The sequence below is a fragment of the Copadichromis virginalis genome, linkage group LG13, assembly GCF_057382275.1.
Source record: "Copadichromis virginalis isolate Kocher_CV1m ecotype Utaka linkage group LG13, C_Virginalis_male_GT1.1, whole genome shotgun sequence".
Lineage (NCBI taxonomy): Eukaryota > Metazoa > Chordata > Actinopteri > Cichliformes > Cichlidae > Copadichromis > Copadichromis virginalis.
The window spans coordinates 12,081,161-12,104,730 of NC_140630.1; the positions used below are offsets into that span (position 1 = coordinate 12,081,161).

General features: G+C 41.4%; 2 protein-coding genes across 5 annotated transcripts in view; one reads left to right on the plus strand and one right to left on the minus strand.

Annotated features, from left to right (window-relative positions):
* Positions 1–11,601, minus strand: part of map3k21 (mitogen-activated protein kinase kinase kinase 21) — a 30,365-nt gene extending 18,764 nt beyond the window's left edge. For 2 of the 4 annotated variants that reach the window (XM_085477324.1, XM_085477323.1), the window contains exon 1: positions 9,869–11,601. In XM_085477324.1, the coding sequence (XP_085333450.1) occupies positions 9,869–10,661 (793 nt within the window). In that variant the 5' untranslated portion in view covers positions 10,662–11,601. The remainder of the gene's footprint in view (positions 1–9,868) is intronic. The other 2 variants (XM_085477322.1, XM_085477321.1) reach the window with 1 other exon arrangement.
* Positions 11,602–12,066: 465 nt separating this feature from the next.
* pcnx2 (pecanex 2) overlaps positions 12,067–23,570 on the plus strand; it is a 38,175-nt gene continuing 26,671 nt past the window's right edge. Inside the window, exons 1-12 of the mRNA XM_085477325.1 lie at positions 12,067–12,545; positions 13,849–14,051; positions 16,301–16,418; positions 16,514–16,550; positions 17,429–17,952; positions 18,042–18,230; positions 19,392–19,874; positions 19,966–20,143; positions 21,556–21,706; positions 21,836–21,978; positions 22,364–22,442; positions 22,705–22,840. Of these exons, the coding sequence (XP_085333451.1) occupies positions 12,393–12,545; positions 13,849–14,051; positions 16,301–16,418; positions 16,514–16,550; positions 17,429–17,952; positions 18,042–18,230; positions 19,392–19,874; positions 19,966–20,143; positions 21,556–21,706; positions 21,836–21,978; positions 22,364–22,442; positions 22,705–22,840 (2,394 nt within the window). The 5' untranslated portion in view covers positions 12,067–12,392. The remainder of the gene's footprint in view (positions 12,546–13,848; positions 14,052–16,300; positions 16,419–16,513; positions 16,551–17,428; positions 17,953–18,041; positions 18,231–19,391; positions 19,875–19,965; positions 20,144–21,555; positions 21,707–21,835; positions 21,979–22,363; positions 22,443–22,704; positions 22,841–23,570) is intronic.

The window sequence follows — 23,570 nt, forward strand, 5'->3', positions numbered from 1 at the left end:
AATGGTTAGGATCTATTTTCTTTAAATTCATTGAAGGAAGTTACAGAGATATGGTTAAAATATTTTTGGCATGCACAAGTATTTTCAGCCAGCATAAATGATTTTGCAGCAATTTAACTGTAACGAGACTCATTGGGTTCCCACTAATAGTGTATTGGTACCATTACTAGCCTGAGGCACAGAGGGGATCCTCTACCCAGGCTACAACAATGGGAATTCCATTACAAACGGGTTTCACAACACCAATGATACTACTACTACTTCCTGTTGTCAACTCCTCTCTGAGTGATTCCATAGATTCCTCCCAGCAGACTCTGTAGGTTTATAATGACTTATGGTGGGTTAGTTACACAGCCTGGGAAAGCAGTGGCTTTGGGATAAAACCTTCTACTCTGATTGGACTATAGAATATCATGCCAAATACTTTCTTTGTAGCTCCATGATCCTTCAGTGTCAGCCCTCTAGAAATATCTGATAAAAGACCTAACTCCTGTCTACATGACTCCATGCTGACGTTATGGTAAAACCCCCCAGCCAGTCAGCCTATTAGCAGCTCAGCTACTATCAGAAACACAAATTGTAGCTAACCTGGTGTAATTTATGCACCCATCATAGTGGGTGATTATGTATTCATTTTAGTCAGGCCTTGTGTGTATGAATTGTTCAGACTTGAAACTAATAAATGTTTACCAACTGCTTTTACTAAAAGGGAGAAAGATCTGAAAATCATAGCCTGTATGTAGATGTACAGACTATAAAAATTACTTAAACTGCTCATTACACTGAAAGAATACAAGCCATTTCATTAGCAAAATAAACATGCTAGTTATAGTTTGTTTTATTAACCTTGTGCTTATGTGACATTTTAGTACCAGTTTTACATCAGGTCTGAGGAGGCACATGTTACAGTGCACAGATGTAAAGCACTACTATAAGTGAACCATTATTCTAATGTATACTTCTAACCAAGCATAAAGTGGAATCAATAAAAATGAAGACAAATTTATAGAATTTTGGCTACACATTTGAACAAAAGGTTTGAATATAACAGCCCTGGAAAGCATGGGACCAGAATAACTGTGTTGGTGCTTTGCAGAGCTACATGTTGTAGCTGTTAAACAACAACTGCTCTGTGGGCTATCCTTAATTGTGTTGGTGCTGTTCTAGGTTCTTTAGCTTAGCCCCTTTCCTGGAAACCACAGAACCAATAATAAATAAGAAGCTACTTTGTAGTGAAGGGAAATTATGATCTACACCAGGAGGGTCCTACTCCAGGCCTCAGGGGCCGGTGTCCTGCAAGTTTTAGATGTGTCCTTGATCCAACACAACTGATTTAATTGCCTAAATTACCTCCTCAACATGTCTTGAAGTTCTCCAGAGGCCTGGTAATTACTAATCATTTGATTAAGGTGACCCAGGGTGATATCGAAACCTGCAGGACACCAGCCCTTGAGGCCTGGAGTTTGACACCCCTGATCTACACAAATGCAATACTGCGAATTCAACTTCAGGAAACCTATTACAATTTTCCTATTATTTTGTTTCATTTCAACTTTTTTGAAGAACTTGAGTAAAGTTCGTGAAGAACTGGCAGTATACACAATATTTTATCTCAATTTATTAATCATTACCATGTTAAAGTAGCACACATTTGCAGGCACTCTGTTAACTCAAACTTCTTTATAGGAAATTTTTAAAGCTCTACTAATGTTCAACATACGTTATGTAAACCTTAGCTGCTTTACTTAAGGAGTGATTAAAAACTGATGCTCGCATGTCCTTATGAAGCAAAGGTATATTTTCATATAAACATATTTTGGGGCATCTCTTTATTACTGAAGCAAAATAATATGTGGGACATGCATTAGTCTGCAAACATGTATGTGAAAAGTGAAATGTGTCTTTAAACTAATTATTGAAGCAAGCTGTATATTTGTGCACTTTGTGACACCCGATTAGACTACAGCTATACTTGCCTTCTTCTGTTCTGTAATAGGATTGTGCTGAACATGTTGCTAACTTTCAGGTGTTAGACGGGTAAAGCATGTGTGACAGCTGTCAAAGTTTCATGTGGAATTCCTTCAAAAACAAACGTAAAAAAAACTGCACCAGCTAGTATGACTCAAGTCTGAAACAACTACACATTGTCACTTGAGAGAGGTTCTTGTTTGGGATTCTCTTCCAAGAAAGTCGTATAGAATTTTCGCTTGAAATGCCCATCCCTGTATTGGTCTACATTCTTTCACTTCGTACTGGAAGCGAGAAATACACTACCCTGAACAGCAGTAAAACTACTGTGTTTGGGCCACACAGTGTGCCTTATGGTATGTGGATAGTACTAACTTATCCTGTGAAGTCATGAGATGACACTTTATTTGTTAGTAAAATTAGTAATGGTGAGATAAATGGGTAAGGACAAGCCTACATGACTTTGTATGACTAATGGCTCACCTGCAACACATATCACCAATCTTTGATTGAAGTCCACCTCTTATGATCTCTTCACCATATTCTAAAGTAAAAATATATAACAATATTTCAAGAAAATCTGCTCTACTTTTTGAAAACATTGAAATTATTATTGCAGATGATGTGGTATAGCACAGCCCTACTAAAAACACTGCATTGGTTTGAGACTTTGATGCTAAATTTATTTTTAAACAACGTTGAGGACATGCAATTCAAAGGAATAAAAAGCTACTCGAGTAGATTTCTTGTAAGGATCCCACTTAAAGTCAAACCCCAGGCCAAACCAGCCTTTTACTTGAAACATATTTTTGGATGCAAGTGTAATGTTAATACATGTAAAGCCCTTACATCTGCTCTAATACAAAAAAAATAAAAAATAAAAAAAAATTGGTCAATTTAGTACCTACAGACCAACTAAGGTCTGTAGGTACTAGCAGTAATGGAAACCAAATTATTAAACTGCATTGTTCACAGTTCACAGGTCAGTTCAGTGGAAACGCTAAACTGCACATGCTCAAAGACATAGATGCCAGGAGAAATAGAAGGCTTTACAAGCATACTAGGGTGATTTCTTTAAACAAAAGATCCTAACTTGTTCTGTTCACTTGTCTGTTTTATTACAGAAATATAAACAGCACTAAAAATGTATCATTTGAATTTTCTGATTTAAATCAAGCCTGTAAACATCGCTTAATGAAAATGTAGAAAGGTAGACCTATTTAACAGGGGGTGTGCACTTTTCAAATATTATTACCTCTTTCCCCAAAGGTAACAAAGTATTGGAGAAATCTGGAAATGCTGCTGTGTGTAATCTGTAATCATATCATCATTACAGTTGGGTGTAACACGCAACTGGCCACAGTGTAATAAAAACAATCGATTAGATACTGTCCTTTTTATTTCCCTGAACAACAATTGGCAGTGTATACAATTTTATAATATGAACCTGTTATCAGCATTGCAAGGGTCCTGTAATAATTTGTAGTCTGTGCTAAAGACGTCTTTTTCAAAGGTTATATTTCAGAATGTATGTTTGCTTCGTCTGTGGCTTTTTTTCTCACTCTTTTGAAAAGAAAATGTTTTGAAACAGACAACACCTCAGCGCAACTGGAGATGAATATGCCTCCAAGGCAGACCCCACCCTCAGTCCAGCCCCCCATTTAATTTCCCTTCCCAACAGTGGATCTTGAGGCAGACCCATCTTTCATACTGGAACAGTGGGAAGATCAGAAGCAGAGCTCCTATGTTCAAAGCAGATCCCACGCTTCTTCTCATTGCTTTCTCCCCCTCAAGGTAAAAAAAAACAAAACTGTACACTTTTCGGACCTCTAATGAACTGAAAAACCCCTAAAACACTTGCAATGGCAACAAATTTGTTATACATGAAAATAAACGGTTTTGGGAGATGGTGCAGCTTAGTGCTTAGTGTTTTTAATGCATTTAAGGTAATATTTCTATGGCATTTATCTGAATAATGAGACTTAGTGTCATCCATGGCTATAAAAAGTCCTATATATGAACACATAGTAAAGTAGAAAAGCACTCTTTAACTTCCAGAAAAAAAATACAATCAAAACCTAGATTTAAAAAAAAAACACTACAAAAAGCCGTAGTTGCATGATCATTCTAAAGTTAACTCATGTTATTCAGTAACATATTACTATTTAGAGGTGCTATTAAACAGAAATCATATACCGATGCGCCAGTAAAAATATTTACAGAGTTTAAAGCGTGGTCTCCTAACTTGATGTGGCAGTATTTTCGTAACCGTGCCAACTGACTAAGCATGAGCGCAAGGGAGTTTCCTGTAGTAAGCAGAAACAAGGCTGCTAAATATTCAGTGACTGGTCTGTCTATACTGGTGGAAAGGAGAGTGCCCCCAGGCATTCTGGTCGATGGGAAAAGGATCAGGGCTAATGGCTGGTTAAATCCATCTATCATGGTCACATCTCCCTGGGCCAGTTGCTCTTTGTCTATCCTCTTCCTCTCCTCCTTTGGGTCTGTAAAAGCTTGAATTAACCTTTAAATAGGCCAATTTAAACATATCAAATGTTTGAAGTATGCAGCTAGTTTTTTTTTTGTCTACACTAGCATCTATCAATGTGCTAGTGAGCTACAGAGGCAAATGGAGGGGATTGGTTGATTTGGAAGGCAGCTCTTCTCAGCTGTGGGCCCTTTTCCTTTTCACCCGGCCCTGCAACAATAGGTGCAGTCAGGGAGAGGTCATAAAAAACACAGTGAAAGCATCTCAACTCCTCCTCTCTCCCCTCTGCCCATTCTCTTGTCAGAGAAAATACAGGCAGTAACTGTCTGTGTGTCACCAGGGGTAATTGTGGGAAGCCAGAGAAAAGTTGCCCTGCAACACATAGTCAAGCTTTGGTAACTTTTCGCTTATATTCTTCTTATTCAATTGTAGACTAAGATAACACAAAATACAGTGAAGAAAAAAAAAAGATTATCTCCAGGGACACTGTTTCTGAGCTACTTCAAGCCTGTTTTCGCTTTGCATTGTGACCTAGTAAAGAAAAACAGAGTTTAAAGAAGTTTTGTCTAAAAAGTTGTTCCTACAGAAGTAAGATGATTTCGAGGGATGATAGCAAAGGCTATTCAAAGTTAACAAAGCTAACAGTGCACCAAGCCGGTAAGCCATTCCTCTTAGTCTCGGTACAAAATATTTGATAGGTGAATCACTGCTTTCTACTTCAGTAATTTCTTCCAAATCTATTTTTAGCTCCAGCAAAAACACATTCATGGCAGATACATTTATTATTCACAATATGATTACAGGGCCTATTTACTGCCTTTCTTAAGCCTGGAAAACTTGCATTTTCTACTTGAATCCATGTATGTTGAGGCATTTTCCAGCCAGTTATAACCTGGCTGAGAAGCCCATAATTTATGTGTGCAACATACAGCACTGGACATAACAGGGTCACTTGTTATGCACAAGGCTAAGCACTGAGATCTGGTGGCTGTCACAATATTATCCTTCAGTGGTGTTGGCTATTCTAAATTTTTCACTGCCTGCTACATCTGTGCCACTTTCAGTGTACAGGTCTGAAAGGAAATCCCTCCAGTGCTTCTGTGGCATCTGTCAGGTCTTCACTAATCTACAGAAGATGAGTGTGTGGAGAAACAAGGAGAGGGAGGGGAACACAGAGACAGTGTGTTGAAGTCTAACAAAAGGCAGAGACTGATGGGAGGATGCAGTTGCACACGCTCCAAATGAACTCTATCAGTTTCAATGGCATTCAAGCATGCATTCCTGGCATAGTACTGCTTGCACCAAAATATGTGTGAAACTCCAATGATTATGCGTGCTGGCTCAGGGCCAGGTTTCAGTGTGACTTCCTGCTCATATTTGCTGCTTTATGGAATCCACCTGCTCAAACTTTAGGAAAATTATGCAAGTCATAGTGGACTAGAACACAAAAAGGGAGGACCTGGATGAATCTAATGAATAATACTAAACAAAGTAAGCACAATAAGGGTGAAAACGGCAAAATATTCCAACCAAAATTAGCCATAAACTTATCCTCATAAAACTTTGGCATTCTTGACCAGAATTGAATAGATATATGCTAAACCATCAGAGGCCCTGTTTTAGCCAGGAAAAGTCCCTGTCTGTTTAGTGGACATACAGTACAAATTACATTTAGAAACCCTAAACATGCAAGTTGCATGCCCAACACAGAGCTACTCTGGAAAATTTCCAGTGCACATAACAAGCCGCAGGGTTGTTTCGTAGTAAACTCCATAAATGTCACCACAACAAACCCCATTTTCTTTTTTTGTGGATGAAAAGGCAACTATGGTACACACAGATGTGAGCATGGACAAAGCTAAAGAAGAACTCTCTGCTTAAATTATAACGCTAATGTTTTAAAGATTAAAAAAAAACACAAAAACAAATGTTGGCTCAAATGCAGCCACAAAAAATAAGAAGTGGCAAGTGGATGGAGGAGGATGGAGCAAGGAGGAAAATAACGAAGTAACAAGGGAAACCCCCTTAGTTTGTGGCAATAAAAGAGTACCGCTGCTCTCTGGGAGATTAAATATGAACGGAACAAAACAAAACGAGGGCTTTGAGACCCTCCGAGTCCTAGCCATTCTTCTGGCCACAGTAGCCTAGCAACCGCTGCTTGACCAGTCCATTGTGTAAACGTATGTTAAGCTTTTATCCTCATTAGCAACATTCCTCCCTGCAGGCTGGGATTTTACAGATTAGGTTGAAAAACACAAAGGAGATTGGGCAAATCTTGCTGACTTCCAACATATTACTTTACAGGCTAATCATTGATCAAATAGCTGTATGTTTGCCTGTGTGGAGCATGTGTACACTCCAAGTTGATAAATGACAGACAGAGAGTTGAGTAAAGCTGGAAAAGTTTAGTGTATACTTGTACAAGTCCTGGTTTAAACTGAGAGAAGACAATGAAACAGTCTGACAGAACAAAATGTCTCAAAATCAACAACTCAAAACACAACAGAATTAAAAATGACAAAAACTGCACAACAGGTATCAAATGCCATTAATGTGGATCAGTACAAATGTTTAGATGCTTTTCTGATTGACCTAAGCACACATACTGCCAAAGCAAACAGACAACTGGGAACATTAGCAGATGCAACAACTTTCCTAAGCTGGATCTCCCCCTCTTTTTTTGTAACTGGGAAAACAACCCAACACGCCCCAGGGTGCCATTTTTCTATTTGTGTTTAGGAGAGAGTCTTTTGTGAACTTGCTACCCTAGTTCTAAACAAACACATACAGTGCCATCCATTCTCAGTTTATTTAGAGTACACTTTATATTGACTTCAGATTTTCAGACTTCTGAAAAATCGACTATTGGCATAATTTTCTGTCCTCTTTCTGTAGGCATTGCTTATTATTGTGCTTTTCATTCAGCTATATGATAGAGATCTGAGTTCAGAATTTCATTATACCTCAACTTTGCAGAAACACACTAATCAAACTCTCCTAATTTTAGTTTAAACGGTCCTCCTTTAATAAAAGCCTATGCTATATCTAGGTCACAGTGAAGTGGCAGCACAAACATAAAGAGTTGCGTTAGCAGCACTGTGCCTGTTTGGAGGAGTCTGTTTGTGTATGTTCACCAAACATCCGATTAGCTCAAACAGTCTAAACAGCAGTTAAATCCTTTCTCTCCATCTGCCCTATAATTAACACAAAGCTTCATCCTAAATAAGACTGCTTGAAGGGTGGGGCTCTTCTACACTGTTCATAACATTTAATCAAGTGTGTCACATGCACAAAAACACATCAACATGAAACGCATTTCAAAATAATGTGATGATTATGTTTTACTGATGGCTACAAAAGCTAGTAACTTAATTCTTTTTACAGCTATAGTCCAAATTATTATTAATAAGTTAACAGTATCCATAGGCAACATTGATTATCAATAGAAACACCCAAAACAGCATGAACTGAAATTGCATATATTGAAAATATGTATTTGTAGGGAAGCGCTCTTACACATTGGTATGTTATTATTGTAGCATTTCACAGCTTATGTGCTTTTATCCATCGTCTTTCCGCTTGCCCTTATCAGAGCAGGGGGGGGGGGGGGGGGGGGGGCATCGCAGCTACCATAGGCCAGGAGGCGGGGTACGGGCAATACAGAATCACAAGTTAATTTAAGTTAACATGTCTTTGGACTGGACTGTTAGAGGAAGCCAGAGCTGTGCTTTTATGACTTTTTAAAAGTTTTTTTTGTTTTTTTTAATTGCCATAGCAAAAAAATGCCTCAGTTAGAGCACTTTAGTACAAATTTTCTTACTTTTGTCACTTCCCTTTACATTTGCCATAGTCTTAGCCTTTACGGCATGCCACCGCAACATACCACATTGCTCAAGCATTTCTGTGACTAGGAGACTCTCCATGCCTGTGACCAATGAAGTAGATCACAAGATTGTGTGGTTGTCACATCAGCGGAGAGGAGTGTGACGTTTATCACATCTTTAGTGGTATCTGCTAACTTCGAACCACAGAGAGACCCAAATCAGCACATTTTATATTAAGTAGTTTATCATAAAGCTGTTAAAAATTAATAATACCAATAACTGAAAAAATTTGGAAACAGAAGCAATAACAACATATACATGCATACATGGGACTTTGTGCATCACAGTTCTTTTTAAAATCCAATCACAAATCCTGACCTATGATTACAGAGGGCCTGGTATGTATACATTTCACAGGTTTCGCCCCTGTGTTCACACACTGCTTCCCAGAGCTGGAGATAAGGGATCAGTGCACTGGAGCGGTTCCCCACATGGCCCAGGGTTGATAAGCGTCTCCGGTCACAAAAGTGTTTGGAGTCAAATTACACACATAAACACACCTGAGTTGAAGTGAGCAGCCTGTGTCAGTGGGTATGCGAGTCAGAACCTTTTTCTCATCAAGACCTGTCCATTCATTATTCAGTCCTGGGAAAGTTCTCTGGCCTGTTGTCAATTACCAGTCCATGGTGGAACCGGCACAGTTGGCCCAATACACTGTACCAAGTGCAGCTAAATGAACTGTTATTTTTTAAAGGCTCAAAAGTGAGACCTACTCAAGAATTTTTGTTCCTAAACCAAATGTTTATAGCAGTTGTAGTTCTGTTGAAAATCCATTACGTAAAGGTTATATTTCTTAAAAAGCCTAAACCAAACTTCCATATGATTTCTTTTTCCACCTATGAACTTTGCTACTACCAGGTGGTGATGAAGGACATGGCCCGATAGTGTTGACAGATTGTGTCTACCTAATATGTTTGTTAAATCTCCGAATTTATTTGAACAGCATTTCACCTGCTGGTGGAGAGGGGTCTGGAAAGCAAGTGTGTGTGTGTGTGTGTGTGTGTTAGTCAAAGGATAAGGAATGAGTCAAGAGGGAGCAGCCCAGCTGAGCAAACTGACTTCATTTCACATCCTCTTAATAGCATCCCCCACCACTTCATAAACCACAAACTTCTTAAACTGTAAGACGTCATGAGTACAGAGCAGTACTATGGCAGCTGTGGGAAATAGGCAACCTCATATTGCAGTCACAATGCTGTGCTTCCAAATAACTAATAAACATACAGTGAACCTTTCCAAATGTGTCATGTGACTAAGGAAATGGTAAACTATCATTATTTGTGTGACAGGTTGGTACATGTGGAGTTGCAAAACAGCACTGACACATATTCTGGGATGATGGAAACATGAAACAAGTGATTTAAAAGAGTTAGTTAACACCTAAAGAGTGACAGAGCAGAATGAAACCAAAGCATAACTAACATAACATAAATGACTAAAAGATGAAGTGCAAAATATCCTTCTGCAAGTTATGTTACCTCAATTTATCTGTCTTAATCACAAACACACACACACATCGATCTTTGCTTACTGTTGCTAGACTTCAGGTCACGATGGATAATGGGTACCACGGCCTCCTCGTGTAGATAGTGCATCCCGCGTGCAATCTGCACAGCCCAGTTGACCAGGATGTGTGGAGGGATTCGCCTTCCGGTCAGCGCCCGGTTCAGTGTCCCGCCTCGGGCATACTCCATGACCAGGCACAGGTTAGGCTCCTCCAAACACACCCCTTCCAGTTTAATAATATTGGGGTGCTGAAGCATCGAGAAAAGTTTAGCTTCTTGTTTAACACTAGCGGCGGTTGCCGTTATGTCTTCATCTGGGTCCTGCCGAGCCGCCTTCACAGCGACCTCCTGATCTTTCCATGTGCCCCGGTAAACCTTACCAAATCCACCCACGCCTATGATCTCCTCTAATACCAGTTCACTAAAAGGGATCTGGACGGGCGAGCTCGGGACTCGCTCTGGTACCCCCGTCGACACACTTGTAGCTGGGAGACGGTATATAGCGGGCTGATAGGTGACATAATTGGAAGGGAAAATCCCTACCCTGTGGTTGATTTTCCCCGTCCACCATCCCTCGTCCCCGGAGATCGCAGCGTCCTTGGACAGGACTTCTACTACATCACCTCGCCTGAGGCTGAGTTCGTCCTCGCCGCTCGCCTCGTAGTCATAAGCAGCTGTCCACAGGGATCGAGTTGGGCACAGCGGGGCAGAGTGAGCCCAAGCCCGAACTGAGGGGGACTCTGCCCAAGCATGTTCCCCGGTCCCACCGCCGCCCGGCCGCCCTTCACCGTTTGGGAAAGCGGCCTGCGAGACATCCATTTCTCGGTGGCCGTAGCGACACCATAGGGTGCAGCGCTTTTTGGACAAAATGAAAACTTTAAAAAGGTAACTTGTAACTTTTTGAAATCCTCATGCTGTCACATATAAGACACTATCCGATGAAAACAGAGGAGGGGGTATCCTTGTGCACTCCACGCCGTGGTCAAACTGTGTCCAAAGTCCCGTGGGAGAGCGCGTCTGTATCCACGTCGCCACTCCGGTACAAGTGTGAGGGTCAATAACTAGCTAGCGAGGTTGCCGGCTAAGTTAGCCGAAATACGGGTTAGCTAACGACGCTTTTTAAAGCTCCTGGTTAATGCCAGTAAAGCGAAAAATAACAATTAACTGCCAAGCTAAATTAATTTAAAGCTATCACAAAACACTGTCTGGTTCTGCTGAATGCTAACGTGAAAAGGCTAAAGTTAGCTCTCAAGTTACCAAGTTTTCGCAGGTGCCTCAAGAGGTGCACCTGCAGCGTCCATTCCGACCAAATACGGAGAGGCTCCGCGGAGTAGCTTTCACTGTGAGAGTCTCTAGTAAATCTCATATAGTCACCGAATAGTGAAACGGACGGTTCGTGCGCTCCTTTGTGGACTTTTAACTGGAATTTCAACTGCATTCCAGACTTCTGGCTTAGCTGATTAGCTTAGCATAGGTCAGCCTGTTGGAAAAGTTGCTCCTCTCCACTTTGAGATCGGTTAATTCCAAAGTTTATTTCTCTTTCGGTGATGTGCGGGGAAAAAACAGCCAACGGATAAGTACTCGGGAACCACAGTATATATCCTGTACTTCCACACAAACAATACAGGGTATAAAATATGAAATTGAAAAAGATCCGTCAACTTTAATCAAAACAAGATCCCGCTAACGTTCTCGCCAGACGGAGTCGGACCCAGCAGTGGCTGGACACAAGATCAGGGGACACGGCTGGTGCTCCCGTTGCAAGCTGCGCTGTGCTCTCATTGGTGGACACCTGACACGTGACCAAAGCAGCAGCAGCAGGGGGGAGGGGGAGGAGTCACTGTAGGAATGCATGAAGAGAGCGCGCCTTCAGGGAAATTATAACGATAGTGGACCACAAAAAGACACGTGCACATGCATAATATAATATAATATAATATAATATAATATAATATAATATAATATAATATAATATAATATGTTTTGCATGTTTGCACCGCTGTACATTATTTTTAAACGTAAGCTCTAAAACCTTTAAATACTGTGCGCAATTCATGGTCTGTACAGGCTACAAGGCTACAAATACATTGTATGTAATGCACAACGTGGCTTGATTGCATGTCGCAAAGTGTTTGATTGAAGGTGGAACTCGCATAATGGACATGGATGAATATGGAGAGAGGAGGAGTGAAAAAGACAGAAGGGAGGGGGTGGTCAGAGCTGCGCATCTGTACAGGCAAGCCTGAGAGGAGAGAGAGGAAGGATAGAGACGAACATGATGAGGACCGCGGCAGCAGCAGCAGCAGCAATGCACGCATCGACACTGGGATGGGAAACGGCAGACGAGAGGACAACGCTGAGGAAGACCGAGCCATGAAAGGAAAGACTCAAGAGTCAAGCTGCGTCGCGCCAACATGGAGGCGTAGCGACAGTAGCATGCATGATTAGATAGAGGAGATCATTTCATTGTAGCCTAGCAGCACCAGCATCATCATCATCATCACCATCAGCCAGTCCAACCTGAGCGGAGAGGAGGGGAGAGGAGGGGAGATGGGCTCACAGGTTGTGCAAACCCTCCGTCAGGGGGTCTGGGCATCCCTGACCGGGGGCTGGTACCACGACCCGGACCAGAATAAATTCAACAACTCATGTCACCTCTATCTGTGGATATTCCTCCTGATGTTGCCCTTGTCTCTCCATCTGGTGAGTTTTTATTGAGGAACGTGACGTTCAAGGCCGTGCGTGGGGTGTAAGGTGCCCACACCACCTAGGTAAAATTGTAATAATGCCCCTGTTTATCCTTGGGAGAAAAAAACAACAACCACAAGCTGTAGGAGAATGGAATATCACGCAATGTAGCAGCTGATGGAAACACAAGGCCAGGAAAAAGGGCACTGTCGCAGTATTTTTCTCCCGCATGCAGTAAGTGAAAGCATGGCTGCTCCTGGATGTGACAGTGGTGGAGCCAGAAAGCGTGAAATGTGGTTCACTAATATTTTCATGCCATGGGCTTTGATAAAGGTGCGACACTGGCTGCATTACTCCCAGTGACAATACACGGGCTGATGATGCTTCATGCTATATGGTGATTAATAGAGGCGGAAAGCCCAGTTATATATAGTCTCGACTTTTACTGCCCAACCTCCACTACAATACAATACAATACAACCAAATTTGACCCCTTCGTCTTTGAAGGGACATCTTCAGTGACCTCTGTGTTCCTGCCATACAGCTTACCTATAGGTCAAACACATTAACCTGTGAATAGGCAATTAATAGGAGACATTATGGCAAAACAGTACAAATACTGAAAGGGTAATGTGACTTGATTGTGCAAACAGTGCAATGGCAGCTTATTGTACACAGAGTACATTTTTGTAAGCAGTTTATCAAAGATAAGATATTGCTGATTATATCTGTTTTGATGATCTCGAAATTAGCCAGTCACATATTTTAGCTATTAAGGCAGATGGTGATGTGTGACTGACACCTCAGACGGTAAACACTTTGGCACTGATTCTATATTAAATTGTTGTTGCTGACAGTTTCTAGACTGTGTGAAAACATCCACTGCTTCCCCTGCAGAAACAACACAAGCTTTCCAAGGGAAGGTGTTTCAAATTTCAAGTTTTTTAGCGTTTTTTGTGAAGGTCGTATTCAGCGCAGGATAAATGATGGAAGGAAGTTGAGGGACAATAGCAAACATTCAAAACAGCAAGAACTCTCTCTGGGACATTATGACTCATGATTGGCATGATACTTTGCCTTTGATATTCCTGTTCTTTGCTACAGGCAATTTCTCCCCAGTGGACTAGTAAACTTTATTAATCTACCAATATATCAAAATCAGATCTTGCAGTGTGCTGAGGCTGTGTTGCAATATAAATCAAAAGAAATTGGTGGTGCTAAAGCTTGAAGAATTAAAACAAACTCTGTCCTGGTGGAGTCAGGAGATTCAGGAAATGCTGATTTCAATATGACTAAGCTCTTCCTTTCTTCTCCACAGGCTTTGCCTCCCACTACAATGGCTCTGAGCATCTACTGCTCCTCCATCACTGTTTTCTTCGTCCTTATCAAGCTCGCCAACTATCGGCTGCACTTGATGTTCGACGAGGGCGAGGCAGTGGTCCGCAGCAGCCTTTCTGACCTCAGCAAAGCTCAGGAGAAGAAAAGTAATGCCTCAGATTCTTGCCTGCCCCCCAGCATCAGGTAAAAACCAAAAATGCAGTGAGTGGGATAAATATGAAATAGCTGTAAATATATAACTACCAAGAAAATTTTTTCCTTGTGCCTTGAGCTGCTCCCCTACTCGGATAACCAACACAAGATCTAGGCCAGAGGTATAAATCCCTAATGACACAGCTTAATTATTAACATGAAATTATACATTTAGGCCTGAGACCCAATTTTAAAATAATACCACCAATACTAAACATAGCCAAGCATCACTCTCCATTTTAGTCCCGCCTTTCTTTCTCTTTATGTGTCTCTGTGCTTTTCTCCCTCTGTCTGAGATGGGATTACTTTCATGATCAAGTGTCTCAAAGTGGGATGCACTCTCTCTACTTCATTTCAAAGACTCAAAGTACAGTTTCGGTGAGTGAGCGAGCTAATGAGGAGAGGTCAGTGATCTTCAGTCAGCCCCTTCACTGAGACACTTGATCTGCACAGAGACAAAAAAAATCTTGTTCTCTGTGTGAATGTGTTACATTTAATTGAGTTGAGATGAAAAAGGAAATACAAACGAAAGTATTTCTTTCTACTTTTTCATCTGTAAGAGTCAGTGTGTTTTAGAATTTAAAATAGAATTTAAAATACACCTTTAAAAATGGTGCACTGATGTAATGAGTTCCATAGACTGTCTCTGTCTCTGCTAACTTATGTCAACTATAGACTCCAAATCAGTTGACATCTTGCAACGTTTTAGTAGGTACTTGTTCCTCGAAATTTCCCTCCCAAGGAACTTGCAGGATTTCTTCACACTGTTAATTTTTTCTCTGTCCGCTGATGTATCAATTGCTGTTTTATGGCTTTTACATGTGAAACTTTATATAAAATCGTAGCGACCAGGTTACATCTTGGCTGTTTGTTTGACAAGCAGCATGCACACACACACACACACACACACACACACACACACACACACACACACACACACACACACACACACACACACACACACACACACACACACACTCAATTTGGCACCTTCCTGCAGGGTTGAGTGGAGGTGTGAGCATATTTATTTGTATTTCAGAACATACCCAGTATAAAAAAAAACCATATTTTACTTCTGCTTTACTTCTGATTTTCCATTAATGCTGCTCCCTCTGTTCATTCACCTTTTATTTCACTTGACTACCACTCTCCAGCCTCTCCGTCTCTCTCTCTCTGTCTGGTTTGTTGAACTGGGAATGAGAGGGCAAAGTGTGATGTTGTGTTAAAAAATGTAATCAGCCATTTCTGCAGTACACTTTAAAGCAGTTCCCAAACAGTCTGCTGTGAGGCAGAAAAACATCCCTTCTTAGAGAAAGATCAAAACAACTCTGGACCTGAATTGGGGGCAGCAAAGGATACTTGATTGTGTGAAAGACATACGCTTGTCGAGCTTATTGCAAAGCAAAAGAAACTTAAAGGCAACACTCTTGCAAAGGGGTTTTATGCTAAGTCTAGATGCTTCAAATGGGCTTCCAGGATTTCCTTAGTCGTACAGTACAGTCCAAAAGAGACAGAAGAATTTAGATGATAGAGATACTGTTTAAGGCAGATACGATGCATGCTGAAATTTCGATTTGCCCTTTGGTAGACTTTGGGCACAAAATGTTTGAAACACCTCCTCTAAAATAATCAAGCATATTTTTTCTAGCAATTGTACGTATGACCTTTGGAACTGTTTGGCACTTTGAGCTCCACAAGCTCAAGTTTTTGAACTTTCAGAAAACCCTGACCGCTGAGAAGGGACTTTTTGAGGGTAATATATTTCTATTAGAACTTAATTTAGACCTCTTAGGCCTCTCTGTGGCGGAAATCCTGAGACGCTCTTCAAAGGTTCCTTTTCTCTAATTTTAAAGTATTGCTTATCACAAATATAGCACTTCAAAGTGTTGCCGTTTCTTATGTCTCTGCACTTTTGAATCCTGCTCCACCTCTTGGTGACCCAGCTCATACAATCGTAGTAAATCAGCAGGTGATTATGTGTTTAACATTAGGGTTAGTCTGTAAACAGCTTTAAAAAATAAACAAAAAAATGTCTTTACATCAGTTTTTAGAGTTTTCCTTTAACTGCATTGGGACTAAAATTGAGTTTTAATTCATTTACATGTATAAAGCAGTATATTTGTGTGTTCTTTATTCATCTGTATCTCTAACCTGTACATCACTGTATTTAAAAAATGTGCTACATTATTCACATTCTTACTTAACTGTGTCTGTTTTCATCTCATGTCTTTGGCCGTTAGGAAGAGCAGCACAGTCCCTGACAGTGTTGCCATGACTACGTTGGCTCGGAAGCGTCCCAGTTCAGTGATCCAGGTGACGGTGAAACAGACTGAAACTGACCCGGGACTGATTGGGGTGGTGAGAGAAGGTTTAAATATTAACACCTGGCAGTGTGAGGATACTGTGTTATGTCTAAATTGTAATCCCAACCTTTTGAATTGTCCTCCATACAGGACTGCTCAAAGTCAGATGAGGTGAAGACCGTGGAAGGTAATGCTAATCTAAGATACAGATAGTTAACTAATAAAGGAAAAAAACATGACAAATGGACTGGTTCTTCTATAGCACTGTATTCATCCCCATGGTGACTATTTGTAAACTGCAGATTGATTTTGTGTTTTGGAATGATCGAGTCATCTCAAATTGTAGTGTTTCATTTTTTTTAACCTAGTGAAACTTTAGTCAGACTGACACTAAGTATGAAGTATGAAGCAATGCCAATAGACTACCTTGTGGTTATTTGGGATGTTAAAAATGGCACAAACAATATGACTAAGAGATAAGCATGCAAAAACTGTGAAGACAGGATGCAGCAGTTTAAAACTGCAGTTCCACATTTAACCCTCATGAAAGGTTCATTGTAACAGACCTGTTTCCTGTTTAGTGTGTTGTCAAAATCAGTCTGTGCTGAAAGAAAGCTGTTCCTCTTCCCTACTGTATTGGATGGCTTCTTACACGATCCAGGCCGACAACTTCCTCCCAAGGAAACATCACAGAGTTAGCAGCCGGCCAACAAGAGCAGCTGACTGCTTTCAGTAAAGTTATGACCTAATGGACTGGTGATTAGTAAGAGCCCAGTCAGCTGATTGAAAAAGGAAGAAAAAAAAAGAAATCCAAATCCTCGGGTGCAATGCACCAGATTATTGTGCAAAAATGGTGCCATTTGTTTTTAATAGTAGAAGGATGAATCTATAGCTTCCTCCCCAATGGGAAGATATCTACTGTAATAGTTTGAATTGTGTGTGTTATTGCTGCAGCCAACTAATATGGGTATTATACTATTTCCACTGTAGGATTTAAAGCTTTATTGTGGCTTTTATTAATATTACGCTTTAAAATCAACAAATTGAATTTGCATTTCATTCCAGAGAAAGACAGAACTGCTGCAGAGGAGAGGCCTGTGGAGGGAGGCTTGCAGCCAAGCCCAGAGCCATCTCCTGATGATCTCTCTAGCCCCAATCCCGATCAGGCTGCCCCCCTGCTGCAGGCCCAGCAGAGGCCCCCATCCCAAGCTGAAAAAGAGGAGCTCCAGTCTGAATCTGCGGGTGGGATAGAGAAAACTGATACAGAAACAATTGAAACTGAACCTGTGAAAGAAGGGATAGACATTAAGGGATCTTTGACAGGGATTAACAAAGAGCAGTCGGAGCAGGAAAGGACAGCAGAGAAAGAGTCAGAGCAAGACAGAATAGAGGAAAAAGACTCTGAGGATAAAGAGACTGCAGACAGAGAAATAGCCGATGAAGGTTTCCCTTCTTCCAAGGGAAGTGAAGATGAGAGTGAGGAGGAGAGTGAGGGGCATAAACAGGCCTCAGATGCCAACAACAACTCACTGGAGACTCCCCATGAGGACCAGGAGCATGTCATTGAAATCCCAGAACCTCCTACACAGGTAGACCTCATAAAAGAGTAAGAAGACATGTTTGATCAATTTGAATTTGAAGGGCCGGGTTTATTACGAGTATTTTTCTTTATGAGTAGGCTGTGGAGGAGACATACTGTTCTGATGAGATTGAAGTGGTTCTGGTAGACAACTCTGGCCCCGGACCTGTGCCAGCTCACTTGGACGACAGCGACACAGTCAAGATCATCATCACTATGAGCTGTGATCCTCAGACTGCTGCTCAGTTGGAAGAGAGCGTCAAGCAGAGCCTTTTGGAGAATGCACAGGTCAGAATCAATTACTCAGTTACTTTTAAACACATAATGTTTGTGTCTTGGTGTTGTCCCTATTTACATAGCTTTTAAAATGTTAAAATGATCTCATTCCACTACCCAACTGTAGTTGCATCACGGTGACTTCATCATTTTAAATGTCACAGGCACACAGGTCATTGAAAACCAGCAATATTTTTAACCTGTAGAAACCTTGGCATCTCTCCTAAGTGTTAAAATACATTTTTGGTCAGCTGAAGAGAACTGTAATAACAAATGTTGTCAGTTGACAACATTTTTAAGGGAAATATCATTGCTGAACCTGGATTTGACCAACCCTAGATCATAACACAGCCCCCATCATCACTTCATCCACCTCTTCTTACCCTGATGCACCCAGTCAGGGTCACATTTTTATGCTCCCTAGCAAACTGAAACCTTTCTTTCTGACTAGCCTCTCTGATAAGTGGTTTCTTTAAAGCTCCACAGCTATGTAGTCCCAATCCCTAAGTTATCTTTGTGTGGAAATGCTCTTACTTTCACGATTAAACTAACCCTGAGTGCTGCTGTTGATTTTTTTCACAATGTGATTTCACTAAACTTTGAAGTGCTCTCTGTTCATCATTGAAGATGTTTTTCCAACATATTTCTTTCCAGAAGATCGTGGTTCACTGCTTTGCTCCCAGGTTTTACTAATGTGTTGGACAGCTCTTAACCCAGTTTTAGTAGTCTAAGTAATTTCCTTAGTGGTTTGTTTTAAACCAATCTCCTTCAGTGCTCTCAGGTTCATGCTGTAGATGACCAAAGATAGCAGTAAACAGTATAAAAGCTCATTTTTTCCCAGCGAAATCAGACCTTTATTCAAATTTGATTCAGCATCTAAATGTCTTTTTGTGTTTTCATTGTATTTCTTTATTATTTTATCTACTTTGAAATTGTGTACCTTTACTATTTGTTTGGTTCTTAGCTGCTGTATGAAACTCAAAGTGCAAAAGAATTTGACAGTGTTTGTTAGGTATTTCTAAGTCTCCAAATATATGCAGAAGATCAGATTTTGTATTCTGTGTGTGTTATAGTGTTCAGTTTGTCGGCTGTTAAATGCCGGTTGATTTATGTCAGAGGTGTTGTTACGTTCGAGGGAAAGTACAAGTGACATGTCTCTGTGTACCCCGCAAGGCTCAGAAGGATGCAGGAGAAAGTCACATCAAAATCCCTGTCATCACCTTCGACTCCCCCGAGGAGGAGAAGCAGGACTCGGAAGAGGGAGAGGAAGTGATCTGCTCAGAGGACGACCCCACCCCGAAACAGCACATGACTACAAGCCAAAGTGAAGAGTTCCACTTATGCAGAGAAACCACCAGCTCTGAGTCCACCATGCTCGAGTGCGCAGATCCAGAGCAGAAACGTCTTAGTCTGCAAATCACCGCTGACAGCACACCTAGTCCACAGCTGACAAATGATAACAGCTCGTCGGGTATCGACGTCCACTCCCACCCAGATGACACGGACTCTCTGGAAGCAAACGTGGACTCACAAGGGTTCCTGCGCCTGCCCCAAACTCTGGGTCGCTACGGACCTGGTGGGAGGACTCACATCCGAGGGCTGAGCATGGACAGCGGGAAAGATGCAGTTCTGCTTTCAGGCCGCTCACACAACACGGTATGTTGATAGATTTGCCCCTTTGTATTTCTGTGTCCATTTGAGAAATGACCGCCCAAAAAACTCACAAATATTTCTCATTGTCTGTCAGGCTACCATGACCAGTTCCAAATCAGACCTGGAGGCAAAGGAGGGCCAGATTCCCAATGAATCAAACTTCTTGGAGTTTGTTTCCTTGTTGGGATCCCTGAGTACCAGAGGGGGAGGTGGCAGTACACAAGAAGAGGAGAAGCCAGAGCACAAAGAGGAAGTTGAAGCTACAGACGAAGGTAAAGAAAGATAAGATAAGATAAGATAACTCTTTATTGTCATTGCACAGTCATACATTGTACAGTAGTACAATGAAATTGGAAAACTGTCCTACGTCGGCACTGCATATAACACAACACGACACGAAATGACACATCACAACAAACAACACAACACAGTATATTAACTTAGTATAAAAAAGAAGAATAAGTGTATGTGTATTGCACACTGTTATTATTGTACATTAATTATTATTGCACCTTGTTATAAATATAAATATTATTATTGTTATTATTTTAAACATTGTTACCTCCCCCCTAAAAACGTCCAGGGAGGTAGGCAGTCAGGTCAGCTATTTACATTGATCAGGGCTATTGCCCTGTTGTAAAAGCTGTCCTTGAGTCTATTTGTTCGGGACCTCAGCAGCCTGAACCTCCTGCCAGACGGCAGCAGCTTAAACACCCGGTGTCCTGGGTGTGTGCAGTCCCGTAGGATGCTGCGTGCCCTCTTGAGACAGCGAGTGCTGTACAGGTCCTTCAGGGAGGGAAGAGGATGTCCAATGATTTTTTGGGCCATATTGATGACCCTCTGGAGTGCCTTTCTCTGTGCTGTGGTGCAGCTGGAGAACCACACACCGATGCAATATGTCAGCACACTTTCAATGGAGCAGCGGTAGAAGACGGTCAGCAGCTCCTTCTTCAGGTCCATTTTTCTGAGGATTCTCAGAAAGTGGAGACGCTGTTGGGCCTTCTTTAAGACCGCAGAGGTGTTAGAGCTCCATTGGAGGTCTGTGTCTATGTGCACACCCAGAAACTTGAAACTGGAGACCCTTTCCACGCACTCCCCGTTGATGCTGACAGGCTGCAGCTCGGACTTCCTCCTTCTGAAGTCAACTACCAGTTCTTTTGTCTTGGTGGTATTGAGGTCCAGGTTGTTATCTACACACCAATCTGACAGCCTCTGAACTTCAGCTCTGTACGCAGTCTCATCTCCCCCTGAGATGAGCCCCACCACGGTGGTATCATCTGCAAACTTGATGACTGTGTTGTCTGGGTGGGAACTAACACAGTCATGTGTGTACAGAGTGTACAGTAGGGGACTCAGTACACAGCCTTGTGGAGAGCTGAGGGCTGAGGAAAGATGAGGCCCCACTCTAACTCTCTGTACACGGTCTGAGAGGAAGTCTCTGATCCAGCGGCAGGTGGTAGAAGGAAGTCCAATTTCCAGCAGTTTAACTATTAGTCTGTCCGGGAGTATCATATTGAAAGCAGAGCTAAAGTCAACAAAGAGCAGCCTGGCGTAACGGCCCTGCACTTCCAGGTGAGAGATGGTGGTGTGATAGATAGATAGATAGATAGATAGATAGATAGATAGAAGAAAAAGGTTGGAAAAGTGCATTTGATTAAAATGATTTCCTTTAATCCATGTACAGAAAATCAAAGTGCAACTTCGAAACAAGATGAAACAGTAACCGATAGCAACACTGACAACAAACCAGAGAGACCCAAACCACCCACCAGTCTGCCTACCAACACACTACAGGCTATACCACCTACACAGATCCCAATAGTCTCTCCTGACAGGTAAGCGTTCCATTAACTTCTCACATGTTTCAGCTGATTTCACACACACAGATATAAGCACATGTTTACAGCACTTATATAATCTATTAGCATCCAGGATCTCTGGCTGATTCTGTTTCTTGTCTGCAGTCCACAGACAGACAGAGAAAAGGATCCGGATTACGATTCCCTTCCTTCGCAAACGTCTCAATCTGAGAGCTCCATGCTGCAGGTCATCTGCAGACCAGAGGCTACCAACAAAGAAGAGGCCTACACCTTTCATACTGTACACCGTAAGTAGCTAGTCTTGTCCAGCGTTTAGACTGCCTTATCTTTTTGTTACTTCTTAGAAATTTCATGTGTTTCATGCAGGAGACAATTGAATTGCCTGTAGTCACAATCAACAACCATGTGCTGTTAATATCCTCAGTCAGTATCTGGGGGGTCTAATAATATTATGATTTTCTGTGCAAATACATTGTGTGTGTGGGAAGCATTGCCAGCAGCTTCCCACACACACAATGATAGCAGCTTGTAGATTATATGACAATTTCCTGGAATGGCTCCAAGATTTTCAGCCCTTCAGTCTCAGATGGCTGCAATGCTAAACAAATCCAAGCTATTATTATCAAAATAGAGCGTGTCTGACTAGTTCAATGTGTCTGTTTGTGTCACCAGGAGACAGGCCTCGTAAGCTGTATGCAGAGAGAGCTCTCAATCTGCCGCTAGGAGCAGAGCTCATTACCGGCAACATGTGGTACTGTTGTTATATCTTCATTCCACCCGTCCCCCTCTTCATCTGCCTGCAACAAGTTGTCTGTTATAAATAATTTTTATTTTTCTGTTGTTTTTTCCCTTCTTTCTCTACCTGCATGCTGTCTGTAACTGCTCCCATGAGCTTTTCTAAACATCATCTTATGTCAGTGCCCGTTTCCATCCTCTGCTAAACCGTAATCTCTGCCTGTATAATCAAGTATATTCCACATACTCACATCAACTTCCACTGTGTGTGTCTTCAGTGACCTGCTGTCGACTTCCTCCAACTCAGAGTGTCAGGACGGCCTTGCGGGCGGTCACAGTGACTGCCCTTTCCAGCGACGCATCATCCCTGCACACAGGCTTCGGCCACGAAGAACGCACCCCGAGATCTTCCAGGTGTCTGTCTCCTTTTTGTGTGTGTATATATATATATATATATATATATATATGCTTTGCAACCCAGTAACATCAAATTTATAATAAATCTGATATGAAAATAATCTCAAGAAATGTTGTAAAGGGAGTCAACAAGAAGCCTGAGAATAAACAAGGTTACAAAAGGGGTTTGTAAATGTTTTATAAGGAACCCAAATGATGTGAGATTGACAACACATCTGCTTCCTTCTTTAAAAAAAACTCCTGAGGTACTTTAACCAGGTGATGAAATGAATCCATTGATAAATTTATCAGGTTTTTTTTGTATCCAAGTACTTAATTTACAGTAACTCTTAATATAACACACCATATCTGTCTGCCTGTTTCTCTATAAACTCCTCCTATACCATAGCAGTCGAGCAGCCACAGTTAGCGCACAGTCACAACTTAAATCCTTCATATTTATGTTAACTATTGGGATGTCATCACGTTGCTTAGCAACCACCTACCAGCAGGCTAAAATGACCCATTTGTAACATTTATGCACATATAAAAGCATAATTGTAATTACATGACAATAGCATCTAATTTAGCAGATATTGAATTGAATATGCAACCAGTTTTGATGTCTCCAAATTCAGATTTTTATTACCACATTAGACATTTTAACTTATGAAGTCAAGTGTCGTGTATTTACGGACTACATCAAAAGTTTAATGTTGGATGAGTAGCTTTTTTCCAGCATGTAATT